The sequence below is a fragment of the Rousettus aegyptiacus genome, unplaced genomic scaffold (assembly GCF_014176215.1).
Source record: "Rousettus aegyptiacus isolate mRouAeg1 unplaced genomic scaffold, mRouAeg1.p scaffold_m13_p_15, whole genome shotgun sequence".
Taxonomy (NCBI): Eukaryota; Metazoa; Chordata; class Mammalia; order Chiroptera; family Pteropodidae; genus Rousettus; species Rousettus aegyptiacus.
Window position 1 is genome coordinate 47650425 of NW_023416290.1, and position 16874 is coordinate 47667298.

At 37.9% G+C, this 16874-nt stretch overlaps 1 protein-coding gene across 1 annotated transcript in view; it reads left to right on the forward strand.

The window, feature by feature from the left end:
• The first annotated feature begins 4388 nt into the window (after positions 1–4388).
• COLEC10 (collectin subfamily member 10) overlaps positions 4389–16874 on the forward strand; it is a 32832-nt gene continuing 20346 nt past the window's right edge. Inside the window, exon 1 of the mRNA XM_016147584.2 lies at positions 4389–4684. Coding sequence (XP_016003070.1) covers positions 4537–4684 — 148 coding nt within the window. The 5' untranslated portion in view covers positions 4389–4536. The remainder of the gene's footprint in view (positions 4685–16874) is intronic.

Sequence of the window (16874 nt, forward strand, 5' to 3'; positions counted from 1 at the left end):
CATTAGATATTTTTTACACACTAAGAAGAATACATTTAACATAATTCGACAACTTCCTTTTATTAATTTCATCCTCTCTTCTATTTTAAAATTTATTTTATTTGTTTCATCCCATATTTATCGAGTTATCAAGGAACCTCTACAAAGTTTTTAAAATTGTAAGCAGCCGGCTCACAATTTTTATTACACACCAGTTCCTTCAATTATTCATGGATAGGGTTCTCTTAATACTTCCCATATTATTTTTCTCTTCTTCATCAACAAATTTCTTAAAAAATTAATCCGGTCCCATTAGCTCACCTGCCACACCATTCAGTTTTAACTGCACTCATGTTTAAGCACTGTTTAGACATATAGAAAGTTCCTAGGTGCTGATAATAAGTAAGAGAGACCTGAGTCTGTAAAAGTGTCATTATGATTAATTTTTTAAAATTATTATAACTGTTCAATAATGGCTTTCCAAGTAGACATGGGACTCTTTGTCACTCCTTCCCTTTCCTTTTTATGAAATCTCTCCACTGAATGATCTCTTTCATTCATAAGATTCTATTTATAAATGTTTGATGCCAAAATTCCATGGCTTGTTCTCAACCTTCATCTGATACCTCCGTGCATTAATTAGCATCTATTATATGTTTAAAATTTCTTGTCCTTTAGCTTACATGACATTTTGCTCTCTCTCTCTGACTTATTTGCTAGCCTTTCCTTTACCTTCTGGCCCTGAATATACACTCTCTCAACATTTATACTCTTGAGCTTCATTTATACTCTTGAACTACCTTTATCTATAATCTCCATTCCTACGACTCTCACATCTAAATCTAAGCTTCTAGATTTTCCCCTAGAACCAATGCCTGTGTTCCAGTCTGCTCCCTGTAATCTCCATCCTGTCATTTCCCTGACCTCTCAACTTACTAGCCTCATTATTTCCCCTCAAAACTACTTCTTTCTCTGACCAAGGTTTCTTAGTGACAGTAGTGTTTTTCCAGTCATGCAGATTGAAGCCGAAAAGTGATTTTTAAGATCACGTTTCTTGGTAAACCCTAGCTAAAAGTAGGGCATTCATCGACGGTCTATGAAAGTCCTCTTCTCTGAATTTGGACCTACTTACAAGCTCCCCATATTTATCAGTAAGGAAGAAAGGAAACTGTAGTTTCTAAGTCAGACGAGAAAAAATAAATCCTGGAGACCATAGTCTCTATAGAAAGAAGAGCACTATGTGGCTACAATATATAGGAATTATTTTTGTATTTTCTTTTAATTTTTTATATTCTGTTGCTCTCAGTATTTAGTGAGTTGCCAAGTGCATTTGTCTTCTTCAGTGCTCAGAGGTTACAGACACACAGATTGACCTATGAAGGTGTTCATCATAGTGTTATTTATATTAATAATATTAGAAATTTTAAATTCCCAATGTTAGGTAATATTTTATGTATAAAATACGTGATGAATAATCTATACCAATTTAAATTTTGGTGTAACAGTCTATTCATTAATATGGTAAGCTATTTATATGCATTGTTGGGTCTTAAAATAGGAGACTGAAAAGAACAGGAATAGGACATCTCAAGGAAAAATAGTGCTTCAAACTGTTACCAGTGGATTTCTATATATAAATGTAATGAATGTATTTTCATGAGCCAAGGATGCTTGAAAAAGAAATGAAAGAAATAGATTTAGAATAGTCCACAAAAAAAACTTAAAGAATACCTATTTTCAAAGAATCCTAGAATTCAGAATGTTCATTAAATATCAAGTCAAACTTACTTTATATGCTTTGTGGCAATTGAAGGTGAGTAATGTGCTGTCATGGTATCTGTTTACAACAAATGTGGAATTTGAGGCTTCTGACACCATTCTACTAATTCCCATTATTTTCCTATCACTGTTAACATGACAAAAGCATGTGTGAAAATTAATCCATCCTCAAAGCTTAGGAATATTCACTTTTGTGGAAACCAAATAGCATTTTAAAGCAGGGATTTTTGGAAATAATTTGTATTCAAATTTCTTTTTATCCCTTTTTCAATGGGTAACTTAGAGTTTTTCAGAGAAACAGAACAGGATATATCTATATTAATAGCTATATCTGAATATATTTACATACCTACATCTATGTATCTAGAGAGAGAAATATTTGTTATAATGACTTGGCTCACGTGATTATGGAGGCCGAGAGAGAATCTCACAACCTACGTGTGCAAGCTGAAGGCCCAGGAAAACTGGCGGCAGAGTTTCAGTCTGAGCCCAGAGGCCTGAGAATAAGGGGAGGAAATGGAGTAAATTTCTTCCAAAAACCAGGGGAGATGATGCTGTGAGCTCAAGTCCAAGTGCCAGAGAAAACCAAAGTCCCAATTTCATGGTCAGGCAGAGACCTTCTGCATCTTTTTGTTCTATTCAGACCCTCAAAGGATTGAGTGAGGCCCACCCACACTTTTTGGGGGGAGGAGGGTGGGGTGGCCCTCTGCTTTAATCAGTCCACCAGTTCAAATGTTAATCGCCTCCAGAAACACCCTAGCAGACTTGCGGAAATTACACTTAGCCAAATACTTGGCAAGTTGACATATAAAATTAACCATCGCAGTGACCTTAAGCCAACTGCTTAACTTTTGTGAGCCTGGGGTATTTTGTCTCCAAAAAGAAGAGATTACTTATATATATTCCACAGCACTATTTTATGGTATAAATAAGATAAATTAAGAAACTAATCCCACCCTTGCACATAATGACTATTCAATCAATGTCAGTTTCTTTCCCTCCCTGTCCTTGTATTACTCACGATAGGATCGGTTAAGTCATATTATAAGTCTACTGGTACGAGTTGAACTCTGTCTCCCCAGCCGAAAAAATTAATACATTGAAGTCCTAACCTTCAGTACCTCATAACGTAGTCATATGTAGAGACAAGCTTGTTACAGGGGAAATCGAGTTAAAATGAGATCATTAGAGTGAGCACTAATGAATCCATTATGAATGGCATGTTCCTTAAAAAAAAAAAAAATTGGATACAGGGACACACACACACACACACACACACACACACACACAGCTCCATATGGAGATTGGAGTTACACTATCAGAAGCAAAGGAATTCCCAGGAGCTATGAGAGGGGCCTGGAACAGACCCTTTCCTTGCACCTTCACAAGAATCATGGCCTTGCCAGCACCTTGATCTCAGACTTCCAGCCTCCCGAATTGTGAGATGATACACTTTAGTTGTTTAAACCACCCAGTTTGTGGTTCTTTGTTACAGGAATTCTAGGAAACAAATTCATTTGTATTTCTTAGATTGACCATTATTTGTAATGACATATCTTAAGGATAACTATTGGTTCTTACCAGGATCTATAAGGTCCTTCTTTTCCAATTTCAAGAAAAGTAGTTCCAAAATTCTTTAGGCCCAACATGCCTCTTCAAGAATAGAGAAGGTATCTCCCTGCTGTATGTGATTCTGATTCTAGTTTTTCAGTATCTTACTAAGTCTAAGTTATTTATACAGGTCATGAGTTAACAAAACAGATAAGTAGGCAGATGAATGGATGGATGAATGGATGGATGGATGATTATATAGATACATGGACTATAGATAAACGTAGAGAGAAATCTCTATTTCTATCATTGTACATATACCTGTGTCTGTCGTTATATTATCTATATCTGTCCTGCTTTTTAATAAACATAATACCACGAGCTTTTTTCATTTTATCAAAAACTTGCTACAAACATCATTTTAATAAAATTGTCATGTCATACTCTCTCACATGTTTGTATTTACTAAGATTTGCCCGCCATTAACGTATTGTTAGGCAATCGATGCCCCTCCCCCCCTTTCGCCATATGTTTTCAGATCAAGCTTTATCCACATTTCAGAATATTTCCTTGAGGTAGTGCACCAGAAAAGCAATTACTAGGCCAAAGCCTATAAATATTTTTAATATTCTTGATACATATTGCCGAATTGCTTTGCAGTAAAGCTGGTGTTCTTTGCCTTGGGGTTTAATCCCAAGACAATTCTTTGTAGCCAGAGAAGGATAGAAGGTCATGGAGAGCAGTGAGAGCTTTGCTGTTCAACTGTCACAAACAAGTAATGAATATTTCCTTATGAAAAAGCTCAGAGCCATGCATAGTGCTTAAATAACACATGTGGGTAATTCAAGAACTCTCTGGCTCATGGAAGCCTACTACTTAAATGCAATATCGAGAATTAAATTGTCAGCTCGTGTACTGAGCAGAAAGCATCTCTATCGTCTCTGTTCTGTGGAATGTTTCTACTGACCTGCACACTTGAATGTTTAGCTCAGGGGTCGTTTTCAATAAACTGTTGTCACTTGAAAATAAACAGTCTGGACAATGTAAGGTCCATTTGGAATACTGAGAAAATAAACGACCTGGGATGTGCTTCCTTCTTGTCTTTGCAGCCCTTTCAGGAATGTGTGCTCCAGAGACTCTACTCTCTTCCCCAAAGCAAAGCTTTCAATTAAAATAAAGCCTTTTATTTGGCACTTCTGGGTGACCCTTTTTTGAAGAACCACAGCAATGGGTGGCTTTGGAGCCCCACTTCGAAGAAACCAGTTCATCCTCCTGGGACTCTTTCTCTTGCAAATTCAAAGTCTGGGTCTGGACATGGATAGTCGTCCTACCACTGAAGTCTGTGCCACACACACGATTTCACCAGGACCCAAAGGTGAGGAAAGAAAAATACAATTTTAATCTATAATAAGTAAGCTCTCTTCCTTCGCCTCTCAACCCCGTTCTGGTCCTCCACGACTTTCTCTCCTCCCCTCTCAAGTTCCTCCCACTTGCCTTCTGTTTTGGAAAATCAATGGCCTGTTACTTATGTTTTCAATCTCCTTTGATGTTAGGTAAGAGAATGTGTGGAGGGGGTGGAACCCCAGGGCAGGGATGTGATGGAGCTGACCCAGGTCCCTTTTTTGTTCTGCTCTAGGGCAGATCCACGGCAAGACATTAGTCTTCGGGAATCCTTTCCTTTAAAGCATCTTGGGTTGTTTTTATTCCAACTCCTTTCTCATACTGATTCTGGTAAAGGTACTAGGCAAAAATCTCAGTAAAGAAAATATTAAATCTTTTGTATGATTCATAAATTAATGGGCTCCTGGGTTTCGGTGCAGAGGAAAAATTTCTTCAAGGTTGGGAGGTAGTGTACAAATCGACATTCCTTTATTTGCAAGTGGAGTCTTTGGGGCCAAGTGCCTTCAGCTGAAGGATGATAGAATACTGCAAAACTTTTTTCAAGTAGAGCCAAGGTCTAAATGTGCTTCAAGCAACTGGTTAATAAAAAATGCTGCTGTTTTCCTGGTTTCGGCTCTGACCCATTGGTTTAAAAGTGGTCACTGCAGTGCAAATTGGTATTCCCTCATTAGTAATTCATGCTATTTCTCCAGGCTATAGGGTGAGAGAATTGCAGATGCTTAAAATTTTAAGTAGAAAAAAAGGTCTTTCAAAAAAATCAGAAACACATCGCCCAAGCTTGTCAGTTATTTAAATGTGTATTGCTTAAAGTGCATTTTTCTTAATCAGTGAATTAATTTCCTCCTAGGATTGCAATCCAAGTTTTAACCTTTGATACCATAAAATAAATGCAGGGAGAACAATGAGACCTTGGGGCTTCCAAATAATTTCTTGGGTGAATAAATGAATAATGTGAGGGCAAATGTTTAGAAAAGAAGGTTTTGATTAGAACTAAAGTAAATTACTTAAAACTATTACTGACTTTCCATGGAGTATAGGAAGCTTCGCATTATTCCCAGAGTGTCATGGAAAATGCTAAAACTTAAAATTTTCCTTGTTTTCGCAAATGGAAAAAAAACAATTGAGAGCTGCACTGTTAAAACAATTTTTCTTGCAGAGAAACTGTAACTTTCAAACTGGAAAAAAAATGGATGAAATGTTATTAAAATAGTGTTCACATTATAATGCATTCCAATCTGACAATTCTATTAATTCCAGCTCAGCCAACACACATTGAATACCTACTAAGTGCCAAGCACCGTTTTAGGCACAAGAGATGCATTAAATAATATATATTAGTGTCATGAGCAACGGAGAAATAAATGATTTAGGAGAGAAAACAGAGGACAAATAAAATTTGTTGGATACCAGCAGGGCGTCCACCATGAGTCTTCCTACCTTCATTTCATTACTTACCACAAAACCTCCACCTTCCCATTAAAAACCCTGTTAAGATTTCAAACAATGGAAACCTCTTTATCTCCCTTCCTGAGCCTGTGTAGAAATTACACGACGATTACAAGCCAGAAATGTGACAGAGTAAGGAAGCGAGCACTCCTAAGCGAGACTTAGGAAAGGGGCCTCTCGAACCCTGAATGTCAGCACCAGATCTGTTATTGATCTGGTACGATCTCTTCTTCTTCCCCCAGAGCCTGGGGACTTTGCAGCAATTCCACGATTTTGGATTGTGCTGGCTATCTGCTAAGCCCCAAGCATCATGTGAGATGCTGAAGGTTTCAAACTAAGAAAGAACGTGTCCTAGAACGTATATCTCTACTTCCAGCTGGGTGTTAGATTGCAAACCCGTGGGGTCAGGACACAGTTAACTCCATTTTCCCTTTGCAAATTGCCTGTGTATGCACATGGAACAGCATGAGAATGTGCTTCACCACCATTCCTCTGCTCCAGGCCTTGTGTTAGATGTTAGACATACAGTGAAAAACAAGATGTAGTCATTGTGCTTTTTAAAAATCTCCTATCGGGTTATAAACTGCCATCTGCCCTACCTAATTCCTTTGTAAGCATAGCAATAGCCTTTCCCCATCCCTGAACAAGGCAGATTTGTATATTTAGTTCTAAAACTGAAAAACAAACAAACAAACCAAAAACAAACAAAAAAACCCTTGATGGCCAACTAAACATTTTAAAGGACTGTTTCTTCTGCTCAATATATTTTTCCTACAATGAAACTGGTCTATACTTTTCTCCATGGCTAATTATTGCAATATCATATTTACCAGCGCTGTGCTCAGAAACTTCTAGATATTCTGAGAAACACACATTACAAGAAGTTTTCTCTAAATTCATTTGGAAGATTGTGAACTAAAAAAAAAAAATTATTAAGAGTTGCAGATGGGGAGCCAATTAGGCTAACCTGCCATATAATCTGCTGTCCAATGGAGAGATACCAACATTTCACTGCATTATTTCCCAGGCATGACTTAGCGGAAAGACATGGGATTGAATCTGTTTGATCTTTGATGTGTTATTCCATCTATTGATGTTTCAGTTTCTTTCTTTGTAAAATAGGCCTTCATCATAGACCTGTTTTAAGAATAAGGGATTCAATATAAACGCGAAGCTGTGTTAGACATCATGAATAGGTACCTAAATTCTGTTTACCTTTCCTTCCTCTCCCTAAGTCTGTTGAATAACAATTTTAAGAATAAGCATTGTTCCAGTTATCAAAACTTCTTTGTTGAAGGCCATCTTTATTTTTCTTTCTAGGCCTTAAATTTATTATTTTATGCTGCTTTGTAGGAAAATGTGCTCTTTTCTTTCCTACCTTGGTAGGATCCTTAAACAATTTATGTGAAATTCTGACCTCTAGTGGTTTTAGTTAAAAACAACAATGGTAGGACATGTTAACAAGAAATGTTCAAAAGAATTTTAAAGCTAGTAAGAGATATTTATTTAGGTGATGCTTTACGATTTCCAAGAATCTTTGAAATACACTATCTTGTTGAATTTTCACAATTGTCCAGCATGGTAGCAATTGCTTTAAATGTAAAGGAAAGATAAGGAAACAACAACCCAGAGGCCAAGGAGAGTGGCTGCAGTCTTGCAAGAAGGTGCAGAGCAGTCATGCCGTGTGACTCTGAGTCCAGTGTCATTCCATGACACCCACTACAATGTCGTGGAAACACACTCCACTGACCCCTTTTTGATAAGAAATGGAAAAGGCGATGCCAAAGAACGTGCAGTTCTTGCAACCTCTCAGCTCATCGTGGTCCTGGATGCTAACACATGCTGAAAGTGATGATGTGCCTCCTCTTTGATAATTAACTTCATTACTCCATTCGCCTGCTTGGAAATTAACTATATTTCACCCTATTGCTTATTTTGGCTTCTTTTGCCTTCTGTTAGCTTTTTAGTTTAGGAGCTTTTGTTTTCAAGAGCATTTGTGTGTGTGCGTGCGTGCGTGTGTGTGTGTGTGTGTGTGTGTGTGGTGTGTGTGTGTGGGGGGGGGGTTCTAAAAGGTCCTGTGCGACCTACCTTGCTTCTCCCTACTTTTCCAATGTCATTTCAAACCTTTTGTCCACTTGTAGTTCGTCAGGGCATCCTTTCCTTGTATCTCATTCTCGAGCCAGGATGTTTGCTCTTAACTTTCCATCTGTCTGGCCCAGTCTTACCCCACATCTTACCAAGGATAGTTCCTTCTCATTCGGATTTTAGCTCAAATGCCATTTGCACAGCGAGGTCCTGCCCGACTGCTCCCTCACTCTCTGTCATACTTTCCAAGACATTTTGTTATTTTCATGGACTTCTCACTAAATCAAAATCTCTTGTGTGTTTATATGTTTATCATCAGTCCTAGAAGGTGAGCCTCACGAAAACTGAGCATGGTCCCCTACTACCTATGAGAGTTCCGGATGCATAGTGGGTGCTCAATAAATATTTTTGATTAAATAAATAAACCCCAAATTTTCAAGTTCCCCAACATTTTAGCCTGTTCCCCTGACCTATCAATATAGTTCCTCAAAGACACTCTGCACAGATATCCTACATTTCCGGAAAAAGCACCTGCTACTTTTACGCTCATGTTTCCAAAAGGAGAACTGAACTGGGGTCGCACTGTTTCTACACCACTTCTTTAATGGTCTAAGAATTTCCTCACCAGCGGCCACTGATTTTCCGCAACTACAGAGTGCCACAGCTTGGCTGATGCCCCTGTGTCAGCCTAGCCTGGCTGCTAACCCGGCACCGTGTCACTCAGTAAGTCGAGGTTTCCATCGCTTCTGAAGATACTGCAAACTCCTACTTTGAGCATGAGGGCTCCTCCACCCAGTGGCCCGTGACAGACTCATGGGGAAGCTGCCTCTTCCCTTCGGCATGACTCTGATGGACAGACAGCCTCAGTGGCGGTGGTGGGATCAGCAATACCAACACATACTGAAGAGTTGCATTCCCCAGGCACAATGTGGGCGCTTCATGGCGTTTTTAAATTTAATTACCTTGGTTGACTTTGAGAAAGAAACCATGGTAATTATCATTTGACAGATGAAGAAACTGAGGTTCAGAACTAAGAAGCCACTAGGGTAAGGCCACACAGTTAGAAGGTGGCAGGTGGGAACTCGGTGCGATTCTGGTTGACTCCATGCTCCAATCCACCCGCTAAACCCTCTAACCATCGGTCCCCTAAGCAGTGCTGACAGCATCATGATATTTCACAGGGAGGATGGAAGAGCTACCTCAGTTTTTCTACTTAAAGCTCGTTTTGGTCACCATGGAGCTCACGCATAGGCGGACCAGGTGACACACGTGAGTGCCAGACGACACGAAGTGCATGGAGCAACGCTCCGACTGGAATAATTTCTTTCTCAGCAAACCCTTTAGCCTCCAGGAAATGGGCTTCTATCTGCCCCGCCCCCGCCCCCCCCCCCCCATTTTCTTGAACATGGCTCTGGCTCTCAGCAACTGACACAACTTGAGTTATTTCCCAGAAGCCTTCTCAGACTCCAAACGGGCCTTCTTGTGACGTCCGCAAACAGATGGCCAGAAACGTCAGGATCACTCGTTTTCACGCTCATATCGGGAGTCTCAGTTCCCTGTAAAGTAACTCTCAGAGATCATTCGTTTTCACCCCCGTTATTTTATGTTTGTGGAAACTAAAGCCCAGAGAAGTAAAATAACTTGTTCTATGTCACACAGCTGCCAACCGGTGGCAGGGCTAGAACTAGAGCGGGTATTCCAGATTCCCAAGCCACTCACAGCTCCATTCCGCCGCGTTATATCATTGTTCTCACGTCTTATTGTTTTCATTAGGCATGAAATGATCCATCCTTCACTGCTATAAATTAATATTAGAAAAGAAGTTCTGTGAGGTCGATATATAAACATAGTACAGAATGGTTTTAACTCGGTCACCTTGATAGAAATTAAGCTGCTGATTTCTTTCTGGTGACTTTATCAGAGAGGTTAAGGAAGTGGGTATTTTCCCCAAACCTGTATGTTAATTATATTAATTAATGGACTCTTTCCTTATGAGTTTTATTATGTATTTTATGCATAAGGAGAGACCAGATTGTTAAGTGGCTTGTCTTCTTTTAACTTTGTATTTTCGCTGTGTGGGTGTACAAAACCATTTTTTCTCTCCTTTTCTATTTGGGTAGATGCCAAGAAAATATTTCAAGGTTATGTCAGGAAGGGAAGAAAAACTCCAGTCAATCAAAGTGTGGGCAAAGATGAGTCAGGAGGTAGTGACCAGTAATGACCAAAAAAAAAAAAAAGTTTGTTTCAGTTTAGTAAGATTATATCCTTTACTCATGCCATTTTTTTCTTCAACTCTCTTACATAATAATTTGGCTATATATCAATCACTATTAAAGACCATAGTAATAGGTACTTGCACTTTGGTAAAGATCATGGGGTTTGGACACAGAATATATGGTTTCAAATTAGAACACCGCCACTTACTATGTATGAGATCTCGAGCTTCAACATCCTCATTTTTTAAGTGGCAGTAATGATACCGCCCATCTGGAATGTTTATGTTGAAAATTAAAACATGTTTAGTGTATAGCTTAGTTACCATTATTTCTTTTATTAGCTTCCATTGCTACTACTAGTCACCATAAGCTTCCTCGCTCCCCACATCCCTAAAGAAAGGCTCACGGATTATAAAGTTGGTTCAACAAATAGAACTGTACCAGGGAAATGCCGCCATCTCTGGTCCTTGTTGCAATTTCCTCCCTGTTTTTAGTCCCACTGCAAAGTCAACCTTTATTCATCAATAGCTCACAAACTCGAGACCGCCTGTTCTTTTCACTAATGTTACCATCTTTCTGTAGTTCTCCAACTGAGCCTGGTGTTGCTTATCAGTCAATTGGGAACGAAGGATGTAATAAGATTAAATGAGTTAAGACACACAAAACGGGGCATCAGTTTTCTCATCGGTAGCATGGGATGATAATAGTGTGACCACTGCAGAGAGTTGTGGTGAGAAGGAATGAGTTAAGCCACATAAGGCATTTAGCACTGTCCTTGACACATTGTCAAGGACTCTGTAAATATCAGCAAACCATATATTAGCAAAACCCAAAGGGAGAATGAGAATGTTTTTCCTGTGTTTTTTTGTTTGTTTGTTTGTTTCCTTTCTTTAAGGAATGTTTTCCTTTAGCTATTGTCCGTGCCACAAGTAGGCAGTTCTGTTGACCGTGGGTCATTGACAATACGCATAGACCAGACAGGACTTATCTGTCTCTCACCTTTCTCATTTGTCTTCATGTGATGCTACTTCTGGAAACTCTCGATCCTGTTAGAAATGATTTTATTTGTCCTCTCCATATCTTTTCAGGATATTCTAACCCATAACCAGTCTGTCTGGTTTTTGTACTACATTTGATTTGCAATACCTTATAATTTTACAAAATTCTATAAATTATATTTTATAGCTTTTTCTGCTCTTTTATGAGTTATAAATATACAGAGTAAAAACCTGACACTCTGAAACTCAAGTAAAGTAGCATCTAAATAGTTTCATTGTTTTTAAATTATTTATTGTGATTGTTCTTGATTTGAAATCTTTGGAAGCATCATTTAATGTCTCTTGTGGCCACTAGACAATACTTTTATCTGTCCAAAAAAATTATACAAATGTGAGTCTTTAGAATGTATAAAGGATTTATCCATTATTTTGCTTTAGCTCTACTGACATACTGTAGAAATTATTATCCTTATTTAAAGAGAAAAAAACAAAAGCACATTACCTTTGCATGTGATCTAGCTTCACAGCTATGAGCAAGTATTCTGAAGAGAAATCCTACGCCTGTTGGACTACCCTAACTGTGAAGGAAGTAACATTAATCAACTCAGTCACTGAGATGAGCTAAAATCTCTTAAATGATCTTAGGCAAAATCAGCCATACCTCAATAAGAGGTCAGACAACCTGTAGATATCAAATTTCTTTAAGAAGTGACTCATTATTCTCTGCACTTCAAGAACTATGAGATTCGGAGGTGTGTCGTGTGCAAAACATTATACTATTAGGTGCAGTTGCAAACAGTCTAAACGGCATTGTTCTGTCTGGCCTGAGATAACAAATATCTAGGAAAAATATTTTGACATTCATGTCCAAAAGCTGACAAAGGTGGCATCTCTCTCTCTCGTCATATCATATACTGAATGGCAAAATGACAGACCAATCAAGAGGCGGAAGCCTATATATCCAGTGGGAAGTTGGGAGATGGAGTGGCAGCAAGTGTTGACAGTATGCTTCAGACTGAAGTGACAGTCCCCAGAGAGACTGGGAGACTTTGATATACCATAGAGGAGGGTCGCTGGAACTGATTATGTCAAAACGATTTATCGGTGTCACCCTAGCGTTTGAATAGCAAGGCTGGACAATGCCTCCGGTGATCTTGGAGCAAAGCTGGTACTAGACCATAGATACAAGCCAGACACACTGAAATAAAGTTCATGTAGAGTGTTCAAAGCAAGAGATATGACCTGCTTCTAGATTGGAGTAACCTAAAGTGACATTTTAGTTTCCAAATTAAGATGGGCTCAAATTTTTTATTAATTTACATATTTTTTATGTTTTCTCATGATCAAGGCAGCCAATACCGTGTTGCTATTATTCTAATGTGACCCAACTGTACTAATATAGAACTGTTTTCTTGCTCCCTCTTCCTGATTCTATAATATTTTTAGTCTGAACAGATGAACATATATGCAAAATCATAATTTCCAGCATTTACTGCTGCCAAGGTGTTTCCACACCTGCCTGTAAAGGCTTAATTAGTGGGAACTGAATCTCCCAAAATGTATCATGTCACAGCCTGTTCTCCTATATATCTTCCTGTCTTACTTTTTGGAATTAGAAATCTGAGTGGGGTAGGAGGTTAGGGCACAGCACTCTGCCATGTTAAAAACCATCATTAATGCAAAAAAGTTATTAAATCAATTATCCGATCAGTAAAGACTGCATCTCAGAGAAGGGGTGTCCTCAGGAAGAGGAGCTAAGTGTTAGTTTACCTCCTTTAGGTAAATAGGATCGATCCTTTAATAAGATAGATAGAACACAGGATTATTTTCCCTATTCTAGCTCCAGTGGCTTCAGTGTAAACAGAAACTCAATACACTTGGCTAGCCTAATTTTCATTGTATCTTGGGCTTTCTTTCCTTTCCTTTTCTTTATCTTTTTTTTTTTCCTGTTTTCATAGCTGTTTTGTAGAAGTTGTGAGATTATATCAAGTTTGACCCGCCATATGATAGTTTAAACTAGAGGAGCCCATGGAAGTTTTTGAGTAGGAGAATGACATAATTATTATTATTTTTTTTTTGGCCGATAAATCTCTTGCAGGGTTGGAGATAGACTGAAGGATGAGAGAAGCTCCTGACGGAATGTGAATTAAAAACAAGGGATGAATCGGGGCTTTTGGAATAGAAGGGAGGGAGTATATTGGAGAGAGATTTCAGAAGCAAAATTGGTAGCATATAATGAGTCGAGCTGCCTGTAGACATTCAGATGGAAGGGTTTAGTGGGCAGTTGGAAATAGGTGTCATAAATTTTTATTAGGCATTTCTTTTCTACAGACGCCGATCACATGACCTACAGTCTTGAGTCATAGTTTGTATATTTTGTCATTTAGTTACAGTCCCCAAGGAGGACATTGCCATTCTCACAGAGTGTTGGGATGTCCATGGATTACACAGTTATTACTTATACTTAATAACAATACTACTCTTTTCTTTAAATTTGTTTTGCCCCACTTTATACTGAGAAGCTTTTGAGGCAGAATATTGTGTGTTACAGCTATAGAGTGTTGTACACATTTCAGTGCCGGAAACACAAATCTCTGGGAGCAAAAATATGCATCGGCCTGGTTGTTGCAAATCTGCACAGCTACGGCATGGGCCAGAAGAGACATCGCTTTCCCTTGGTGTCTTTTTATCCCTCTAATTTCAAGTGGCTAGAAATTTTGGGTGGCCTTTTGGACGATACTGTCATACTGCAATATTTCTCGAGCATTCACAGCCCATTCCAGTCACCATTCAGCCCTTCGTCTGCATTATCACATTTGCTCCTCTCAATAGCACTGGGAGAGAGCTATTTCATGATTCAAATTTTCTGACGACGAAACTAAGGCTTGAAGAATTTAAGTGGGTTACTAAAGTGTCAGAGCCAGTGAGTGAGGGAGCCAGCACCTGAACCAAGCACTCTGATCCCAGATCGGGTGCTCCTAATCACTGCATCGTATTACAGAAGTGTGCCACTTAGTCCTGGGTGGATGGATTTTTCCTTGCATTCGTTTCTACTGACTTGGCTGTGCATGCATTTTAATAATGAATGATATATGTAGGCAGAAGAAAACCTGCCTAACAAACCTTATTGTTGTATTTTTCATTAAGTACAATGTTAGGGGTTTTTTTCTTCCCTGTTTACTAAGACATGCAGTGACTGCAAAAGATTGCAGGCCCCAAGTGCTATGTTTTTTTTTTTTTTTTTTAAATCAAATAAGCCTGAAGACAAAGCATAGGTTCTTTGTAATTCAAGTAGGAAAGATTGTAGTTTTCACGAAACCCTCACTTTTTTTTTTGCTAGGTTACACAGAGACAAGCTGAAGGGTGAATGAAGTTCACGGGTCCCTAGAACTGATGGGAACCAAACGAGATTGGTTGACGTCATGGTCATACATATTAACAACCTGGCTCGGGCCATAGTTGTAAACACCTGAAATTTTTAGCTGTTATCATTATCAGCAGTGATATTATTGTTAAATAAATTAATCACAATGTATCTCATTATGGATTACATTCCTTGCATCTGTTTAAGCACAGTAGTATTGAAAAAGCGCTTTCATTTTATTTCCTTATTTGATATGTTATCTTGTCATTTGAGGAGAGAGGAGTATTCATGAGTAAAGGCCAAGTCTTTCCACCCCTACATCACTGATCTTTCCAAAAGCTCACCTTACTAGCCGCCAACAAAACACAATTTCCCTTTAGTAACATTCATGACATTTTTAAGACCTTGTTTGGCGCCTCCTTCCCACCAAACTTTTAGGCTTAGATCACGTCTTTTCTGAGATAGTGCTGTGTCCCTAGAACCTGTTACAAGACTTGATAGCTAGTAGAAACTCAATAAATATTTGTTCAAGGAACGAATGAGTGAACCAGTTGTGAAGTTCTTAATAGCGTTAGAGAATAAAATGTGAAATATCTACCCTTATTACAAGGAACTTACACTCTAATTAGTTGACATTATACAAAAAATTATATACTGACGCGTTTTTAAATAATACTTCAAGGCATCGACTAAGAAGCAGTAACAAGGAACCCAATGGTGAATTGCTAAGGAAATAATTCTTTCCATAAGTTCAGAGAATTTATAATTTAACTTGAGATAAGTTTCATGGGTAGGACTTTTAGGGGAAAGAAGGACATAGTTCCTCTATATTATTCATAACTTATTTTTTAATTTCAAGACTATTTCATGCTTCTTATAATGAATAACATGTATAAATATGTACAAAATATATACAAAAACAAAGTTATTGATTTCACTTTTCACTGTGACCTTTCCCTTTCCAGACCCACTTCTCCCATGTAACCATCATTAATAGCTTGGTATTAACACGTATCTCTATATTTATTCTGCTCATTTACATGTACGTGATTCTCCAAGAGACCTTCTTTGCATAGTATAACACAGAACTCACTCTTTATCCAAAGATCTTTTTTAACTCACTCATCCTATTATTTTTAGTAGCTGCATAATATTCCAGCTTGTATTTTCATCAGTCCCATAGTGCTAAGCTTTCTGATTGTTCATGGTTTTTGTTTTTTGCCACTACAAGCGATCTCATATATACATTTATTCTTATAATTATTCCTGTAAATTAGATTTCCTAAAATAGTGTGTAGGTTTTTTATTTTAATTATATCGACAGGTTATTATCCAGAAACACGGTAGCAATTTACATTGCCAAAAACAATGATTAATGCGTTTCGTATATATGGCATCTTGGGATGTGATTAGATCTTTAAAATTATTACTAAATCTGATAGCAAACTATGACAGACATTTACATATATATTTTTTTGGTGAGCCTGGACATTTTTCATCTATCATTTATTATTTATATTTGTATATCACCTTTTTATTTATTGTCTTTGAGAAAGTTCTTTGCATATTAAGAACGTTAATAATTCTTATGTCTTAGTGTTTGGTTTTTTTCCTTGTCTATCATATATTTGTTTATAAATTTTATATATTTATGTGGCATCTTTTATCATGTAAAAACTTTTCATTTCTTATATGGTCATATATATCTATCTTTTCTTTTATAACTTTTTTTTCTCTGAAGAGATGAATTTCAAAAGGAGAGAAGAGCATATGCCATTCATGGAGGCATGAAATGAAAGACATGTTAATGAACAATGAATAAATAAGTTGGACAGGAATAGAAGGTCGTGCAAGTCAATGTCAGAAAATAAAGCCAGAAAATTCCTTTGGAACCAGTCCGTGAAGGTCCAAATGCTGGACTGATTAGTTTGGACTTGGCCTATAAACATAGATGAACTGCTGAAACATTCTGAATGGGCCAGTTTTATAATGAAAATATTATTTTATAAAGATTAATTTGCAAGATGATTTGGAAAAGCGAAGTTCTGATCCAAG